This window comes from Pezoporus wallicus, unplaced genomic scaffold, assembly GCF_028554395.1.
Source record: "Pezoporus wallicus isolate ANWC-B61680 ecotype Strahan unplaced genomic scaffold, APGP_CSIRO_Pwel_v1 contig_2492, whole genome shotgun sequence".
Classification (NCBI taxonomy): domain Eukaryota; kingdom Metazoa; phylum Chordata; class Aves; order Psittaciformes; family Psittacidae; genus Pezoporus; species Pezoporus wallicus.
The window spans coordinates 910,299-929,534 of record NW_026637796.1 but is presented as its reverse complement, the minus strand read 5'-3'; the positions used below and the strand labels follow the sequence as shown (position 1 = coordinate 929,534).

Below are 19,236 nucleotides of genomic sequence, written 5' to 3'. Positions count from 1 at the left end.
AAGATGAAAAGAAATGTGACCTGACTGCTTTCTTAGGGAAAACAAAACTAGTATCTTTGTTTGGGAGTGTCCCAGACTCTTTGGCTACCTTGTTTAGGAGCGCAGCTCTTGATGCTCTCGATTGTAAAGTGGCATTGATAGACTTTCCTAGTTTGCTGATGGTTATGAGGATGATAACTGGTGATATCATTCCATTGTAGACACCAAGTCCTACAGTTATGGTCCCTGTAGCTACCAAAACTGGTAGGAAAAAGTGCAGTGTTTTTGAAGTGATGTATTTAAGAGAAGGTGACATGAGTATACAACTTGCACTATTGCAGAAATTAGTCTTTATTCCACTGAGCTTTGCTGATATGCATAGTTTTCTGAATTTAGTATAATTCAAGTTCTAAATAAATATTGATATAATGCCAGACACTTGAACACAGTGCAAACAGGGCCTAACATAATAAAGCACTTAAGAAAGTACTTAAATTTAACTGTGCACTGTGATCTGCTGTGTGAGATCCAATGGAGAGTTGGAACTGCAAACAGTTAAGTAGAAGGGAATGTGATTTTGTACTGAGTGCACTGTGGCTGGGGACTGCAGTTCCTCCTGTATGTGTACATAGATCTTACCTGCCAAAGAAAAATATTTTACTTTGGTTGATAAAGTCTGTTTGTTGGAAGAGGTCTTCTGGCAAGTGAATCAATTCTTGCTGAAAAATGTCAGTGAACCTTTCATTTGAAGCAGGCAACCAGCAACGACAGACAGAAGGGACTGGCTCACAACTCCATTATCATTGTATGATGGTGTTGTGATAGCAAATATTGTAGTTTTCACTAGAACACAAACCTTCAGTCTCTAGCCATTTATTTCAAAGAATGTTGCCCATTTTCATCTAAACAGTGGCATGATGGAAAGTACACTTTTCATTAAAAGCTATACATTTTGGAAAATGTATGTTCTGATGAAGTGTCATGTAGATAAAAATTGATACATTTTACTGATAGATTTTTAATTGAAAATTATCTTTCAGAACATATTCATTACTTTCAGTATACGATTTGAAAGCCTTTTAAAACTCAGAAGCTAGTAAGAGCTTTTCAACCTTGCAGAAATGAAAAGTTTAAATTGATTTTAGTATTTTAATTTTTTTTTCCTGCAGAAGTTCTTCAACAAGAAAGTCATAGCTGTTTTCTTCCCTTCTGTTTCTGAGTGGAAAATGAAAAGCCCAAACCAAACTGTGGTCAGAAAATTAATGTTAGACAATAATTCTTCTTGCCACTCAGTTATTGGTACTAATTCAAGCTATAAGCTATACAATACTGACTACAAAGTGAGCAGCTTAACTCAAAGCTTCTACAAATGCAGGGCTACATAAATATATATATGTATGCACATATATGCATAGATACATATATGTATGCTTGTTTTCTCTTGCTCAACATTTTCACATTTCCTCTACATCATGAATGATGCATTTTCTCACCGAAGTATCTCTGGAACAGGGATTGTAATGTGCTCTAGATTTCTGCCTCAGCCTACTTAGCGGACAGCAGATACTTCTTCCAGTCTGATAGTATCTAATTACAGAGCCAAGGGGTGCGTATTTCAGTAGAACAGTCTGGGATGCTGAAAGGTGATATTCTGAGACAGAGAAGGGCATATCAGCCATTAATTTAGGTCACAGAAGCAATTCACTATCGTGTGAATAACATTAAGTTGAATGTTATAGCCGAACATAATAAAAACCTATACGAATCTCATATGTGAGACAGGTTTGTGTTAACATTTCAGATTTGTGGAAGTACTATACCAGCCCACTACTCTTAGCAGAAAAATATTCTGCCTTTTCTGGAATACAGTTGCTCATATAATGAATATTATGTATAGAGTGGGTTTGGTGGTGGAAATTTTTTTTTTTCATTTTTTACTTTGTACTCTGAAAGAACTGACTCCAAATTTATGAGTGACGCCACCACCGAAATAGACTATACATGGATGTGACGGTAAATAGCTGTTCTTTTCACACCAATGAGGTAAAAAGGTTGATCCTTTCTACCCAGAGAGAAGATTTAAAAATTAAATAGTCCATGGTTACTTTCGCAGTGGTGTTGTCATAGTTTTCATTTACAGCAAAATAGAAGTGAGGCTGAAGTCATGAGTGTTCTTACTGCTGGGCTTGTCTGCCTACTTGCTTACAGACATGATTGTATACAACGGTTTTCAAAAACCAAATATTACTGCTGTTTCATGAGCAATCTTTTTATTCCCCAGGGTCCAGCAGTGGTCCTTACACCACGAGTAGAAAAGCATTGGCTTGGACCACTTCCTGTGCTCTGAATTTGGCCAGCTCTTAGCTGTGCTGCAAAAATATCCATGTTATGAGTTCTGGTCCAAAGATAAAGAGCCACTCAAAGTCAGCAAGGCAGATATAAAAATGCCATGAAAGATAATCTATAGTCTTGGGAAAGCAATTTGTGTCAGACATGCTGAAGAAATTATCTAGTATTATTATTCAGTAATTCATTTTATAAATTCCCCTCAGAAATAGAAGTGTGAGAGATAACTTCTCAAGGTAGGGGGGCAGGACAGAGCAAGAGCAGTTATGGAACAAACAGAGAAACACAAAATGCTGTTGCTGCTACTTCAGTTGCAGCTGGATCCAGAAGCTAAGGATAGAATACAGTGGGAAAGGTCTGAACCCAGTGACGTCCATGGGAGCTTAATACCATACATATTCAGCTGGTTTTCAGAAGCACCATGGAAACACCTGGCTGTTACACTATATTTTCAGAGCTGCTGAGAAGATTGTTATTATTGTCATGGAAGCTAAAAGGGAAATTCTCAGACACATATTTTAGGAGTAAAATTGCCAAATATTTTATATTTCTGCAGCTCCAGTAACACACAAAGCTTTCTTAAAAAATATTCCAAAATATTAAAACCACTTGGAGATTCACATATTTGTTGTTGGACACTTACACTGACTACCAGGATTTCTTTTAAAAAAAGATGTCATATTTCAGTGACCTTCTCTACTTTATAATTTACCTTGTTTTGTTTTACAGTCTCTTTCTTGTTAGATTTTTAAGCTGTTTGTTTACACATCTTTATACTACTCTTCCTTTGTCAGTATCCTGACATATCAGATTTTGGTTTATTATATATTTTTTGTTATTTCTGGCTTTTTCACCCGTTTCAAGTTCCTTGCATCCCTCCATTTCTTGCTTACCTGCTCGCTCTATGAGGCTTTCTCTATTTCACCAGCAATTTCTTCCTTTGTTCTGTGGTGTCTCTTGATACTAAGCTCATGTATTTAGCCTCATGGGAGTACATCCCTTATGCTTTTTGCAGAAGATTTGCTCAGTTAATGATTGCAATTAATTGCAAGCATGTCAGATGGATGCCAGTGGGATGGCAGAGGGATAGATTTCCCCAGTTGTGCACCAAAGTGTAACTAACTCCTCATTTGCAGAAGCTCTGATCCACCTGGTAGAGAAGTCTGTGAAAAGACTGAGTCAGGTGCAAAATAAGAAAGATCTTTTCTCATGTATTCTCATGTTCAGCCTTGAACTGATAAAACAATTCCTTTTTGTCTCTGGACTGATCAAAAAAGGGCAGCTGTTCCTAAGTACTGAGAGTGGCGTGTGTGCCATGAAGTGATGCTGGTCGTGCTACTGCTATTGCTGGTTGCTTGATGCTCCCAAGCAAAAGACAAGCTCTGCAGGCTGATGTAGTAAAACAAATACTGCATTTGGACCTCTGGGGAGATGGTATCACTGTTAAAATAAGACCCATGAATGTTGTAGAGGATTATTACTAAAGCAACTTTAATTCCCTCAGAAACCTTAATCCGTCTTTGGCAGCCTTTCTACATGGATGCTTTCTCTGAAGCAGGTTCTAGGCCCATGTGCCTGGGGTTTTCTGAATCTGACACAAAAGTTGCCACATGAGGCCAAATGATATCTGTAAACTTTAGGTTTCAATGAAAATCCCACTTAGAGGAAGTATGAGAAAGTGGTCAGTTGCTCCAACCTTTTGTTCCACAGCCTAAGTAAAGTTTTTTCATGCTCACTAACCAGAAAATTACCCTCTTCTTAACTTCAGCTAAAATTTTATGTGTATTTGTGAGTTATATGAGATTATTCTAATTTGAAGCTTGTTATGCAAAAGTGCCTAAACTAATTTTCTACAATATCTTTCTATTCATTTGTTTACATAGCTTGTCATTTGTTATGTTTTTGCCACAGGAATTGCGCAACCTGGGAAGAGCACAGCGTTCAAACATTATTCAAAGGCATATTCTAGTAACTGAATATTACAAGCTGTAGCCAGTGAGTTGGGTAGCAAAAAAAAATTAGTATATATTCTCATTAATAAAAACCTTGTAAATCTCTCTGTCTTGACTCCTATTTTTAATTACCAGTGTGGTTCCAGGCAGGTGACAGGAAGAATTTTCCTGGTATGATAAAGTCCTACCAAGGACAAGTTCTGTGGCATTTGTAGAAAAGAAAACAAGTGTTTACTAAAATGTCCCTAAAGAATTATTTAGTCTTTGTGCTTGATGTTTCTTCACAGGGGAAACAAGGATATTTCTCCACTGCCACATGAGGAAAAAACAAAGGAATAAACATAAAAGTGACTCTGCATACACACCTACCACTTGATATCTTTCCAGATCACTTTACAACTTTCCATTTTTCCATCTCTTCAGCTGCTTATTTGTATGCTGCAGAGACACCACAGTCCTGATGCTTCACTAGATAGTGACTGTCTGTATCTATGCTGCCAGCCTCTGGTGTCTAGGAACAAACAGAATTTCCATCCAGTTGAATATTTTTGTACTTCAAAATGTGTTTTCACTCCAAAAAGGAGAAAAGCAGCCCCCCTTTTTTATACCATTTGTTAATCTGGATTTTTGCATCCAAAGAGAAATAAATACTGACCTACCACAACATGCTTCCTTCCAGAATGGGAGCTGGAAAGACATTACATTACATATGTTTGCATTTACACTTCCAGTGATCTATAAATGAGCTGTGAAATACAAATGTTTTTCCTAAGAACTCTTCTCTGTATGTTGAACCTTGTAAACACCTTTCTAAGCAGAATATGATTTTTGATATGACTTTTTTTTTTTTTTGGTAAGATAAATCATGACTTTGTTATGAGGCAAAATCTGCAATGGCATCTGCCCAATTTTACAACTATGTCTTTACAGTTATTACATGGCATTGTTCAAAAATTACCTATTCATCCATCAAGGTTCATTTTCCATAGGTTGCTACATTATTGTCTAACTTGTGGTTTTACTCTGAAATACTGCTGAAATAATTAAATATCAGTTGGTGAATGTAATGGATAATTTGAAAAGCTTGAAAATGTCTTTTTAAAAAAGCTAGAGTTTTAGCTATTTTTCTGAGCATAATATCTTCATTTAAGGCAATAATTCTCAGGCTCTTTGAAAAAGTACCACACTCTTGGGCAAACTAATTCCTGCAATGTTTACACTCCCTAATTGTTTTCATCCCAGAAAGGAAAGATGTTTATGTGCAAAGAAGTGGGTAAAAAGTGAAAACTGAACTGAATTGTATTATGAAACTTTTTACAGCCAAGGGAACTGCCTCCTCTAGCTGCAGCAGGCTTTGAATCAGATGCTGAATATTCACAGAAGGTACTTTTTAAATTATCTGTTGGATGTTAGAGTAACTCGATGTGGATCTGTGCTAAAAATTAGAGATATGACTGTCTCCTCTGCAGTCGTAATCTAGTTTAGAGTGGAGAGACCTAAAGTGTTCTAAGTTAACAGTGGCTTATGGATGTGATGAGGCTTAAACTTAGGCTGCCACCCTTGCTTAAAGGAGGCTGTCAACAGCACCTGAGCTAGCACATTTTGACTTAGTCTGGGTACTACTAGGCTGTGATTGTGGAACCATGAGTCACTGTTATAATAGAATCAGACATCAATAAAACAGTGATGATTTATTCACATTTCAAATTCTGCCAGGATCTAAAATATATGAAACATTGAAACTTGAAATGTTTAACTTGTTTCACCATCTCCAAAACTTTCCAAAGGAAATAAAGTTGCATCTTGCTTAGAGAAATGGCTTAAATTTCCTTAAGTTGGGCATTGCAAGACCTTAATTCCTCCCTTTCCATCTTTACATTTGGAAAAAGTAGAATGTTGGATTGTGTTTTCAAGATGCAATTCTTTTTTTCTTAAATAAGAATTGAAATGAATTTTTTTAACACTTGGAAGTTATTAACATCTTAATGATAACAGAACCTTTTTCTTTTTGCAGGTATCAACGGTGCTGGAGTTTGGCCGCATAGTGATTTATACTACCAGCCTTCGTGTGGTGAGAACCACTTTTGAACGATGTGAACTGGTTAGAAAGATCTTTCAAAATCACAGAGTTAAATTTGAAGAAAAAAACATTGCTCTGAACAGCGATTATGGAAAAGAACTAGAGGAAAGATGTAGGAGGGTCTGTGAAGTTCCCTCACTCCCTGTGGTGTTTATTGATGGCCATTATCTTGGGGTAAGTAAAGCAGAGAGAGGCCTATGTTTTATTTTGCAGTTTGGAAGAGCAGATGAAAATCTTGATGAATTAGAAACAGGGCTTTTAGAAAATTGCTTGCAATGCTGGAATGATGGGTACAATCAAAGACTGAGATCCCTTTGGGGTATGTGCTGCACGGATACACACTAGTAGGTTTGACCTGAAGATGCAATAGACAGCCCAAGAGAAGCTATCAGGAAGGGAATAAGAGTTAGTAACACAATCTAAGCTGTCCCATGTTTCTTCAGTAATAGCTTTGTAGCTGAAACTGAAAATCTAGAGAAATAGATTTTATTTTTTCTTCCCCTTATGGGAAGTTGTATGTAAGATTGATGCAAGAAGATGAATACATATAGCATAAGCCTGTATTTTAGTAATATCTATTGTGAATATGAAACTAACAGCTGAGGAGCCAGACCTGAAACACATACTAAATTTTATGATGTAGTCTGTATGAGGATCTGTAACCAACTGAACATTATTTTCAATACAGAATTGATCACTACTTCCTTTTACAAAAGTCCAGCAGTAAGAGATAAAAAACCAGCCCAACTCTGTCCTGTTGCCAGACATAAATTCCAAATGGATAACTCTAGTCCAAGTTTGGTCTCTGGTACTCTGGGTATAAAAGCCTGCTGATATTTGAAATTACCTTTCCATTAACGCCAGCCTGTACTTTCGAAATGCGTTTCTTGGAAACTGAAGAAATCAGAGTTTAGAAGAAAAAGATTCTAGAAAGTGGCATAAAAAAAACCAGCTTGAGAGCTCAGACAAGGTATTTGTCTTAAGTGGTAAAGAGCTAGCAATTAGCTCCAACAGGGAGACTGTGATTTGTGAAGGCAAACTATATTTAAACACAGTGGGGTTATTGTGTTTGTATCGCTTAGCACTTTCATTTTCACAAAAGAGTTAAGTAACGAAAGGAAATGTAATCAACGATCAGCCCTAATTGATATTGGGCCTGTATAAACACTTGAATACCCTTTCTCCTCTTCCTCCTCATCTCCTTGTTAGCTCTCTATGTGCTTTGCATGAAGCAGGCTTTCTGAGCACCATAACAAATGCATTTGCTGCGACAGGGCTCACCAGACTGCTACAGCAACTGCAAAATCACCTATGTGCAGAATAATAGCAGACAGTAAATTTTACTTCATAATAGAAGATGCTTTTATCAAACCCCTGAATTGGAGAGTTCCCCAGGAGAGGCAGAAGTGCTTTATTCAAAAGCAGCTTAAAATTCAGCAGGATTCAGACTAAGATTCACACACCTAATTATAATGTTAAAAATAAAAGTAATGAATTATGATGGACTAAGAAAATCTCCGTGAGTGATCAATTTGTCAAAAGAATTTAGTTAAAGTACTGAAATGGATTGAATAAATTATTTGCTCAGCTGTAGGGGAAACCTGATTACAGTCATTTTGATATGATGGATAGCTCATTAATTCACTGCTTCTCCTTTTTTTTTTTTTCCCTAAAGATGATAGAATCATCATAGAATCATAGAGTAGAATCATGGTATAGCTAGGGTTGGAAAGACCTTACGATCATCTAGTTCCAGCCCCTCTGCCATGGGCAGGGACACCTCACACTAAACCATGTCACCCAAGGCTCTGTCCAACCTGGCCTTGAACACTGCCAGGGATGGAGCATTCACAACTTCCTTGGGCAACCCATTCCAGTGCCTCACCACCCTAACAGGAAAGAATTTCCTCCTTATATCCAATCTAAACTTCCCCTGTTTAAGTTTTAACCCATTACCCCTTGTCCTATCACTACAGTCCCTAATGAAGAGTCCCTCCCCAGCATCCCTATAGCCCCCCTTCAAATACCGGAAGGCTGCTATGAGGTCAAAGCATAAGGTCATGGGAAACTTGTCTTTTAACAGAGGAACAACAGTGTAACAAGCAACACAATCTCGTTAGAACTCTTAGCATTGTATTAGATTCTTTGGAGAGGTATAGGAATAGAAAGCAAGTGAGTTAGGAAGGTAGCTGTCTGTGGGAGAGACAAATCTAGCTGGCCAACTACCTGCTTCCAGGTAGTCAAGAGGTTTTATCTCCTGTAGGTTAAAAAAAAGAAAAAAGAATTTTGTGTTCTGGTCTACAGACATTTATTACAGCATGACAGCGTATTCACACTGTATAACACAAGAAAACAAAAGGAGTTGATCTTCTAAAAATAACGGAAGAAAATCAGGCATGGGCAGTGTTTTTTTTCTTCTCCCCCCCCCTTTTTCTTTTTTTCATTAAATCCATGAGGAACACTGTAATTAAATGGAACAGATGTTAGGTTGAGGGGAGGATTAAAGTTACTCCATGTAAAAGTGCTATTTTTGTGGAGAATCTGCTTTGTGGGCAGGGAGAAGTCCAGGAGATGCCAGCCAGGATAGCAGCAGCCCTTAACTTTGCCAGTGTGGGAGCCCCCAACCTCTGCTTGCAGACAAGGTATCTGTCCTCGAATGCTCTCCACTAACTGCCATCATGCTGGGGGAGCACTGCTGCTTGCTACAGCACCACTCTATTGTGTTTTAGTTAAGATGAACCAGGATGGGAAAACCAAGTTCATTGTGAGCCCAGGGGGCCACCAATGGAGCACAGTCAGGGTGATGGGAAAGGAGACCCCCAGAGTGAATCTGTCATAGAATCAAAGGATCAACTAGGTTGGAAAAGACCTCATCAAGTCCAACCGTTACTTTAGGACTGCCAAGACCACCACTAAATCATATCGCTAAGGGACTCATCTGAAGTTTTTTTTGAACACTTCCTGTTTTGAACACTTGCATGGGCAAGGGACCTGTGCTCACACACTCTGGTAAATGTGGCAAACCCCATTATTTTATGGCAGAGTTTTTCCTTCATAAGAGAGGCTGGCATTCATCCATTTAGGAAAAGAAATAAGAATGGGGGAACTCTGCTTATTGTCAAGGTCTGGAAATGAACTATTCATCTCCCAGATATGTCAATGCCTGGTGGATTTGGCACCTTAAGAAAACAATGCATCAGTGACTCCAAAGACAGCAAGTTGGTTGGAACCTGTGCTAAGGTTCCATTTTTATGTTTTTCATTTTTATGTTTCATTAAAATGAAATTGAGAACTATTTACAGAATTTGGTCTCATTGGTAACAGTGGACATTTCTATAATGCTTTTTATGATAATTATATTCTGACATACAAACGCAACACAAGTTCAGAAGCCTGGTGTGTTGGTGAATTAATAATGCAATATCTTTTTCCCTCTTCTCTTTTAATTTTGAATATTTTTTTTTCTGGCAAATCCCTTCCTGAAGGAGTATGCCTGTAGCAATACAAAAGGGAATCTATATTAAGCCATCCATGCAACTTTTGGTGAGTCATAAGGAACAAAAAACCCACAAAACCACACACAACCCCTAATTAAAATAGGTACAGTTTTGAAAGGGAACAAGATTATTTTTAATGAGATAAATGTAACAAAAGCACCATAACACAGCATATGTGCATCTAACAGAGTGTACAGTATCCAAGCCATTAGAAGCATGGACAAGGTTGCTACAGCACTGCAGGCTGTGAGGGGAAATCTTCACAGTGCTGTGGAATTTACCGTTATCTGCACAGGAGGAATGAAGCAAACCTATGACTTGGGCAGAAGCAATAGAAAAATCATATTTAGCTTCTGTCAAGCAAAGCATGACAGAGGCTAAATATGAAGTACAGCAGGTATTTTAATCTTCTCATATTTTTAGGATTGATTTATGGTATTTCCTGACACACACTGTCTAAATATCAGTCTGTCAGGAAATTGCAGGTTCTTTCTGCAGCATGCTCTTTACCAGCTGATCTAATCCCTCCTTTTCACCTGAGGCTGTTTCCATTTGAAATAGAATTATGCCATCTGCTGGGACACCAAAGAAGAATAAAAAGTGACTTCCAAAAAATAGCTACACAGAAAAAAAAAAAAAAAAAACAACCAAACATTTATTTATGCTTTTACAAAGGCACTTGGACTGTTAGATGCTCATGTTGTGCAAAGACCATTCTGCTGGAAAAGGGATGCACATAAAAAAGGCCAAATAGAGTAATCCTTATTAAACGTTACCTCACTGTATAATGGATTTAAAATACATTTATTTTTCACTTTGAATACATGATTGAACTGTGTTCACTTGCTATGCAAACCTACTTGAATCTTTTTCGTATATGTGAATTCAACATTTTTTTCCTGACGAAACTTTCCTATTTAGTTTTCCCGGATGTAACGAATTCACAACAGCATGAGATTTACAGTAAAATTATTTTAACTCATTGCTTATGATTATTTCCCAATGAAGCTATTTTTGTAACTGACTTTTAGAAAATATCTGTGTAACATATTTTTAGTTATGCAAGAATTATTATATATATTATTTATAAGCTTATTTTTGCTGCTCACCAGTGCCCATATATAATTAGTAGCTCTCAGTTGCCTCCAGGTTTTGTCAGAGTAAACACATTCTCCTGGTGTTCACTTGGTGGGGTGGATATGAATGGCTTTGTGTCAGTAGAACCATGATATAATTATTGCAACGAGTCACCTAGCATGTTCCCATGTATTTCCTCCATTCTGCAATTTAACATTTCAGGAACAGCAGGGTTCAATTCATTTGATAGCTCTTTATTTAAATCTTTTCCATAACAAATCCAACATTTCTGGTACTGGTACTACACTGCAGTGTCAATTTTCTCAGTTAATGGGCAGATTTCCAGGCATTTAATCATGCCCCATGTGTTTGTGACCAAGGGGCACCTCACTGTAGGAGGTGTAGTGGTGTAGGTTGACAAGTGTGTGAGCTCTGGGCAGACAAGGGTGTATATACAGCCTGTCTCCTTGGTAAGCCACAGTGAAAAATCATTGCAGTTCCAGCGTTGGTAAGATGTGTGATTACATTCTGATGCCTTAGCAAGAGGTCTTGCCTGTATACATAGCCAAAGTTCATTTTTAAGAAAATAAGGGACACAGAGCAAGCGTGCGGCACAAAAGAGATGTCCCAGTGACATGCTGATTTTTGCCTGTAGAGAAAAAAAAGATGTGGAAGAGAGACTGCTTCCCAAAATAAGCATTCTGTATTCTAGTATAGCCAAATGCAGAGCCATATACTTACCTATGTGTATTCCTTGATGAAGAATTACATCATGAAAATTGTAATGTTGCATCCAAGACAGGTGAGCAACAGACAGGTTTAATGACAGGTCAGGACTGGGGCAGTAGGAAATGTAGCGGACTTTGGATTTGTCCTAGTTCTGCAATTAGTGCGATAATACCTGAAATACTATGCTAATTTCTGGATGTTATCAAGAGAAAACTGGGAAAATATTTTGAAGAATGAAAATGATCTAAAAATGTGTTGAGTGATTTGTCATTTCCTTGCAAAAAGAAGGGTGAAGACCTGACCACAGCTCTGAGGCTCCTCCACAAAGATATGGAGCTATTGAAGGGAGTAGGTAAAGATTCACAGGCTGGTAGTTTAAAATGTCACTGGTTAACAAAACTGAAAACTCAGTTCTCCCTGCTGCTTCTCTAACTGTTATGGCCACTGTCCCTCATGCTCCCTATGTGTGTCTTAGGGGGGACAGACTCTTTAATGTTCCACATCCCCTTGTGGGTAAATAGTGACTGAGCACAATGCAGGAATAAAAAGAAAGCATTTTCTGGTTAGAAAACAGCTAATGGGCTTATTAAACAGTTGCTTTAATTATTCTGTTAATTATAGACTCTTGTGTTGAAATTCACAGATCCAAAGGGAAGGTTAACCTCTGCAAAGTATCTTGCAAATTTCACTTGAGGCAGCCATTAATCTGAAAAGATATGCTGAAACACTTAAAAATTTTGATAGCCATTTGGATGTTTGTTTTTTAATTTTAAAATCATAATAACAGGGCTTTCCACTTTGCAAGTAACACAGCTGGCCAAGTGAATGTCATATGAAATATAAACCTTTTAAAGTATGAATCTATAACGGAAAGCCTGTCAGAGTTGTAATTATACTGCTGTAAAAGCCAGTCAGCATTGTCATACAGCAGCACTGTCACATGGAGCAGGAGTCACAGGAATGTTTTTGCCAACTGCTGCCTTAGAGATCCTTTCCTAAACAGCAGCAAACCGGGGCTTGTCTGGCTTAGGTAATTTGCAGTGCTGCAATTACATCAATAAAGCTGCAAATTCTTAATGCCTCTGCATTAGATGGGCAGTGAAAGCTTTCTCTTAAGCTGCTGCAGTGTACTCAGGCCCAGAGCAAACACTTTGCGGGCTGCCTTGGCAAACCCTCATTTTGTAATGCCAATCACTCCTATTGCCTGTTCTGTGTGCAAGAAGAAAAAATTAGACAGCAAGTGTGAAAGGGGCCGATAGACTGCTAATAGCTGCTCTGCTGGGGACACAGAGAGCCATAATGCATATGTCAAAGTTGGTAGACCATGTACCCATGATCTGTAACAGATTTCAATAGAAGAATCAGCACAAGTAGGGTTACGCAATCTGTCTTCTGTCATTTTCTGTGACTAATTGATCACACTAAATACCTTGTAGATAGTTTTTTTTTTTTTTAAATAATGCTTTTTGTCATGCACATCCACTAAAATACTATTTTGCTTTCTAACTGAAATGAAAATAAAAAAGCTGAGTCAAAAGTGCTTCTTTTTATATGTATATGTATTTGTGCAAAGCCAGAATAAAACACTTTCTGTAGGGAAACTAATCTTAGTAGGGTGTCATATAAAATCCTTTGCAATATTTTGCTGGCCTTTAGTTGACTTTTTGCCTGCGCACTTGCAGCCTTTGCAGTCCCCAGCAAGGCACTATAAATGGCTGGACACTAACAAGTACATTAGTGATCCTAATGTGTTCACTGCGCTCTGCAGCAGCTTTTCCTGTGCCTTCCAGTAACAGGAAGAGCAGTACTGGTGGGGGGCTGGGGCTGAGACCCCCTTTGGCTGACTGTGGGCAGCTCAAAGTAATGGGACATTCCAGCCATGTGTCAGCATCCCACCTCACCTCAGCTGTGTACCAGCATCCCACCACACTGCAGATGTGTACCAGCATCTGACCAAACCTTGCAGCTCATGCCAGAAGCAAACTCAGTGATAAAATTTAACAGTCTACACCTGCAGGGATCAGCAAACTGGGGCAGAGTGATGGCACAAATCCACCATGGTTTAGATGTGGCCAGTCACCCTTAGCAGCAGGTACCTCACTTTCAGCCTCAGTTTCCTCAATTTTCATTGATTTCTCTTGATCCACTGATTGAAAGGGCCTATAAGTATTTGGTAATATTTAGTATTCAGTGAATTTGGTTACATAAGTAAAATGTAAACCTTCAAATGTGTCCATCCAATTAAAAAAAATAAAAATAAAGTTTTATGTCATCTTTGACACTTTAATTTTGTCTGCAATAATCCCTTAGCATTTACCTTCAGGAGGAAAATAGAAAACCCACTTCAGGACTGCTCAGGTTCAGATCATAGAACCCCTCAGAGGCCTAATGCAGTTGCACTAAATTATTATTATTCATTGCTGTGTCTGACTTTAATGTTTTTACAGTATTTTCATTACCCTTTCTCTCCTTGTGTTATACATTAGGCATATTATGTCTTAATTCAATGCTCAACTGCCAGAATAGTTGAAATACAATTTCCTCCTTTAATTTTGCTACATTCTCTGATGTGTTGTATATTTCTGTAATTGTAATTTTTGACAAGGTAACTAGACATATTTTTTTATTCTGTCAGGAAAGAGAATGTTTGTAAAATAAAGAGAACCATATCAGAATTCCAAAGCTGTGTCAACTTTTCCCAAAAGGCAACGTGATATACCACCTGGTAACAAACTTCAGGCACTACTGTCAGAACTGCAATTCTGTTCTCCTTCTAGCTTTCCTAAGTTTGACCTAAGGACAAAATACTTTATTTTGAGTCAAATTTGTCCTCAGCCTGATAAAATTTTCAAACCCAAATCTTCTAATTATCTGTGGTTTTTTTTTTCATGCTAAAATAGCTGACCTTTTCCTTTTTCTTCTTCAAATAGGGTGCTGAGAAAATTCTACTAATGAATGAATCTGGGGAACTGCAGGATCTCTTAACCAAAATTGAGGTAATTGTATTTCTGCAAATAAATATAAGACATTGCATTGGATATTTTCAATTGAATAAATTTCCTGTTTTAACAGTTACTTGTCTTCTGTTATGAACTTATGATCCCAAATGTTTTTTTCTCTTTGAATGAACGATATGAGAGTATCACAACCCAATTAGTTTGAGAAATGTGAATGACAAGAACTTCAAACCAAAATGTCCACCCTTATTTTCTCTTGATTTTGTCACAGCAGGAAAGGCAGGTAATTTTTACTTTCCCATAACTTTTGACACCATTTTTAATATTTAACCTTCACCATGCCCTGGGGGATGCAAGCCTCTTGTGTGGATGCTGAACCCCTTCCCTGTGTACTGCCGTGAATAGGCTGGGTACCTGCACATCTGCATTCTGACCAGAACTGAAGCTGCGCATCTACAAAATCTGGACAAATGCTGGAAGTTTCTGAATCCACCAATTTGCACAGATTTCAAATTACAAGTTATCACGCTTTTTTTCCAGCTCCTAGCTTGCCATGTACATTGAAGTTCTCTGGGTTAAGTTTGCCTCTTATCGTGGTCAGCTGATGCATGCTCCCTGAAGACTCTTGAAGTGTGAGTTTGCTCTCACAGCTTTGCTGTAAACTAGGAGCTCTACTGGTCACCAGTTTTCTGCTTGTCTTGTGCTCTTGGCCGCTCAAGGCATTTTCTGTTTTCCTTTGGATAGTCTGCATCAAAGTACATTTTGGGGAGACCTGCGTCATAATGTCTGGGTTATATGGATAGCTGTGTCCTTAGAAAAGGAATGTATTGCTTTTAATTATCTTGTTATTTTGAAAACACCCCTAATCAAATTAAGATAACACATAAACTTCAGAAGTATGTAGTATCAACATTAAAAATAGATAATGAGGATATGATATTTGTAAAACACACCGCTGAAAAAGCAAAGATACATCTAGTTAGTTTAACCCCAAAGTTTTTCTTGCCCTGCATTTAGCCAAACTACAGCATATGCTTTCCTAACATGCTCTCAGTAACTCTTTGTATACCATACACCTTTGAGTTTACCACTTTGTGAGGCATGTTGGTTTCTCATAGCCAATCTCCTTCTTGAGTTCCACCAGAAGTTCCAGTTAGGCTGAGCCCAAGGGTTGTTCACCCCTGTCTTATTCAGGAGATAGATTTAATACTGTCCAGCAAATCATGAACTGCCTCATCCCCTAAAAATACAGGTGGTACCTTCTGCATTTGTGTGGCCTGTTCCTTAACTCAGCAAAACTTTCCTTGCCTCATGATGTTTTATGTGTTTCTGTATAAAATGCAGAAGAACCGGTTGATATTGAACAACATTGGATAACTAACCAGAAACTATTAAACAAAACTACAGATATGATTAAAACATGCATCATTCTTATGGATGAATGCGAAGGTTAGCTAATACACCTCCTTAATATGTTTCATTATTTCGGAATTAAAGATCCTCAGATCCTACTTTGGGGGGGTTGCATAACATTATTACCTAGAGCAATGTGTGTCCTAAACTTGGGAAAGAAATTACATCTCTAAACCAAACAATGCCAGACTATAGCAGACTGATAACTGCTTATTGAATACAATCACTGCTTCACTGGCTTTTGTTTGTTAGTTTTTTGCTGTTGTTTTTTTTTTTTTTAATGGGTTTGCTACAATTGTAAGGGTCAGTCAGGTTTTTCCATTACTGAAGATGCAGAAGGTGATGATGGAAGCTGTCATCAGGTCAAGAAAGGAATGGCCATTTTTCAAGGAACTGAGCTAAAGCAATTTTTCATTTGTTTTTTTTTTTTTTTCTGTAAGTTCTCTTAACTACATGGAAGGGTAGTTACTTACAAACCTAACAAACAATAATGAATGTAGAGATTAAAATATTATTCTCTTAAGATTTTAAGATTATTTACAGCAATGTCCAATGAAGTAAAATGCCATCATAAATTATAAAAGACGTGAGTACTTCTGAGATAATAGGAATGTTAATTTTACATTAAATATTTATCAAAAAGTTAATAGTAACTTTTAAATTAACATGTAGCTAATCAAGTAGCTTGCACGATGAAGAAGAACAGCAAGTTTATGAGCTACTGAGCAAAAAGCACCTTTTTTTTGTGTGTTCATCTGAGTTGTCTATAAGTGACTGCTATTATTAATGGTTTTGCAGAAAACTCTAGTTTTCTCTATGAAGCTACAAGAAAGACTATCTTATCTGTATATATTTTAGTATACGCTGGTAACAATTTGTGACTGATTTTTTAGTGGTGCATAATCCTCAGACTATGGAATTGTCTGGATTTTTCTTCCTTTGTCAATAAATCTCTAAAGTCTTTACTCAACAGTGTAATGTTAAAACCACTTATCTGTACTGTGGTAAGTCCCCAGCTTGGTGTACCTTTTATTTCTCTGATAGAGAACTTTAAGGCTATCGTTAAACAAACCAGCCACATTTTCAGCAAGTTAAACTTAAAAATGTCTTTGAATTTTCTTATTGTGTTCCCCAATGCCTTTAATCCAATACAAAATAGAGTAAAATTATTGTTTTACTCAGGAATTAGGACAATTGAGGGAGCCCAAGCCTTGCTTGCAACAATTTTCTCTAGGTATAACTGTTGAACACAGATAATTCTTCTTTACACTTAAAGCTTCAGCATTTTACACCCATAAATTTGAATATACCACTTATTTCCTCAAGCAGTAGTTGTCAGAAGCTATGAATTGCTTTCTGATATGATCAACTCTAACTGTAATGGGAACAATATGTTCAACACAAGCATGCAAATGCTAGAAATCATAATATCTTAATGTACAGCATAGGAAATATCAACATAAACTGCCTAGAGTTTAGATTCAATCAATTGCAATACTTCTTAAAATTGATCTAGACCTAAACTATATTAGCGTAATGTACAAAAGCTATCCTTTAGCTAACTATTTTGGCAAGTATAGACACAGGCTACTAAGGTATAGTGTGACTGATGATCCTGCAGTGAGCCTCTCTGACCATTGCATATAGATCTGACCAAAGGAAAAGGCAGACATAATGGCCTTCCATGGTGGTATACTGTGAGATAGGGCAGTGGGTGTTGCTCAAGATGGGAACCAGAATGTGTGCTTTCATCTGTCCTGAAGCCCTCATTTTCTAGAGTTTATGGTAGTTGATAAGGTAACATTTTTGTCTTTCTCACACTCTTCTTTAAGCAGAGAGTCCAGCATCCTCACGAGTGCACCTCTTGTGGTGGCTTTGGTTTCCTGCCGTGCTCAGCGTGCCATGGGAGCAAGATGTCTGTGTTTCGGAACTGCTTTACAGACTCATTCAAAGCCCTCAAGTGTACTGCTTGTAATGAAAATGGGCTACAGCGCTGCAGGAGCTGTGCAGGCTAAGAATGGCATCTCCACATGTACAAACTGATTTTATGGCACTGCGCCAGTTTGTAATATGATTTTTTAAAATTAATCTGTTTATCCAGTTCAGTCAATAAAACTCCATTTGTAGTATACTTCTGTTTGCTTGGTCATTTCTGCTGTTTTAAATTTAGGTCTCTAACCATAAATATATATTTTCTCTCTAACCATAAATATATTTTTCTACTTCCTTTATAAAGACATTTGTAGTCTTTAAAAGTTATTGTATAATCAGCCCTTTGGATGTGGTGTCTTCCCTTTTTCTATAGGGTATCATGAGTGAGAGTATGTGTTTCTGCACAATGCCCTCAACATTACAGCAAAATGAAATTTAAGCTTCAGATAATTGAATAGTTGCTGCTTTCAAGATCAGTGAGAATGCAGATTTTGTGATATGGATTAGCCCAAGATGGCTGAATTTTAAGTAGCAAGAGAACAGAAATGTTTCTTGAAAGTCTACGAATCAGTTTTCTCTTTCAGTACTGCTTTGTGTTTTGTACTAAATAAATGTTGTTAAAGTTACATAAATTATTAATATAGTAGATATTAATAACTGTTGTACTATCTCAGAGATTTATGATCCTATATATTACAGTAGATCTTACAGTGATCAACTGAGAATATCAAATAGCTTTATAAATTGCATATAAAGCAACTGAAGATGAGATTTCTGCTTTTTCAGGTTAGTAACTGTTGTGGTTTGATTGGCTAGCCTGGCATGAGTGGTTTAGGGGTTCTGCTCCCTACAGGAGGGCCACTTCTCTATCCCTAGACAGTACAAACACTATACACACCTTTGTCATTTTTGGTGTGTTTTCCCACGAGCACAAGAGACAGCAAATAGACTCATTGCACTGTGTACTTTCCATATTGAAGATATTTCAGTTTGGAATAGCACTTATGCACGTCCACAGAGTATTTTTTAATAGGGTACTTTACTGGAGCACCACCTTCTGCTTATGTAGACCTTGCACATCTTCCTCCTGTTCTTATAGTCAGTTTGTACTGGCACAAGCAATACATAGGTTTAGCATGTTGTTGAAATTGGTGTTGGTTGTAAAAGACTTCCAAAATAAATGGTAGGCATTCTATCCTGCCCAAACTGCTTTAGCAAATGTCAAGCCATGTAAATTTTTTTGCTTTTTGTTCATTCTTTGTAAAGCTGTGCTC

General features: G+C 37.5%; 1 protein-coding gene across 1 annotated transcript in view; it reads left to right on the top strand.

Annotated features, from left to right (window-relative positions):
• GRXCR1 (glutaredoxin and cysteine rich domain containing 1) overlaps positions 1 to 18,161 on the top strand; it is a 41,598-nt gene extending 23,437 nt beyond the window's left edge. The window contains exons 3-5 of the mRNA XM_057407531.1: positions 6,292 to 6,531; positions 14,591 to 14,656; positions 17,866 to 18,161. Of these exons, the coding sequence (XP_057263514.1) occupies positions 6,292 to 6,531; positions 14,591 to 14,656; positions 17,866 to 18,045 (486 nt within the window). The 3' untranslated portion in view covers positions 18,046 to 18,161. The remainder of the gene's footprint in view (positions 1 to 6,291; positions 6,532 to 14,590; positions 14,657 to 17,865) is intronic.
• Positions 18,162 to 19,236: the final 1,075 nt, after the last annotated feature.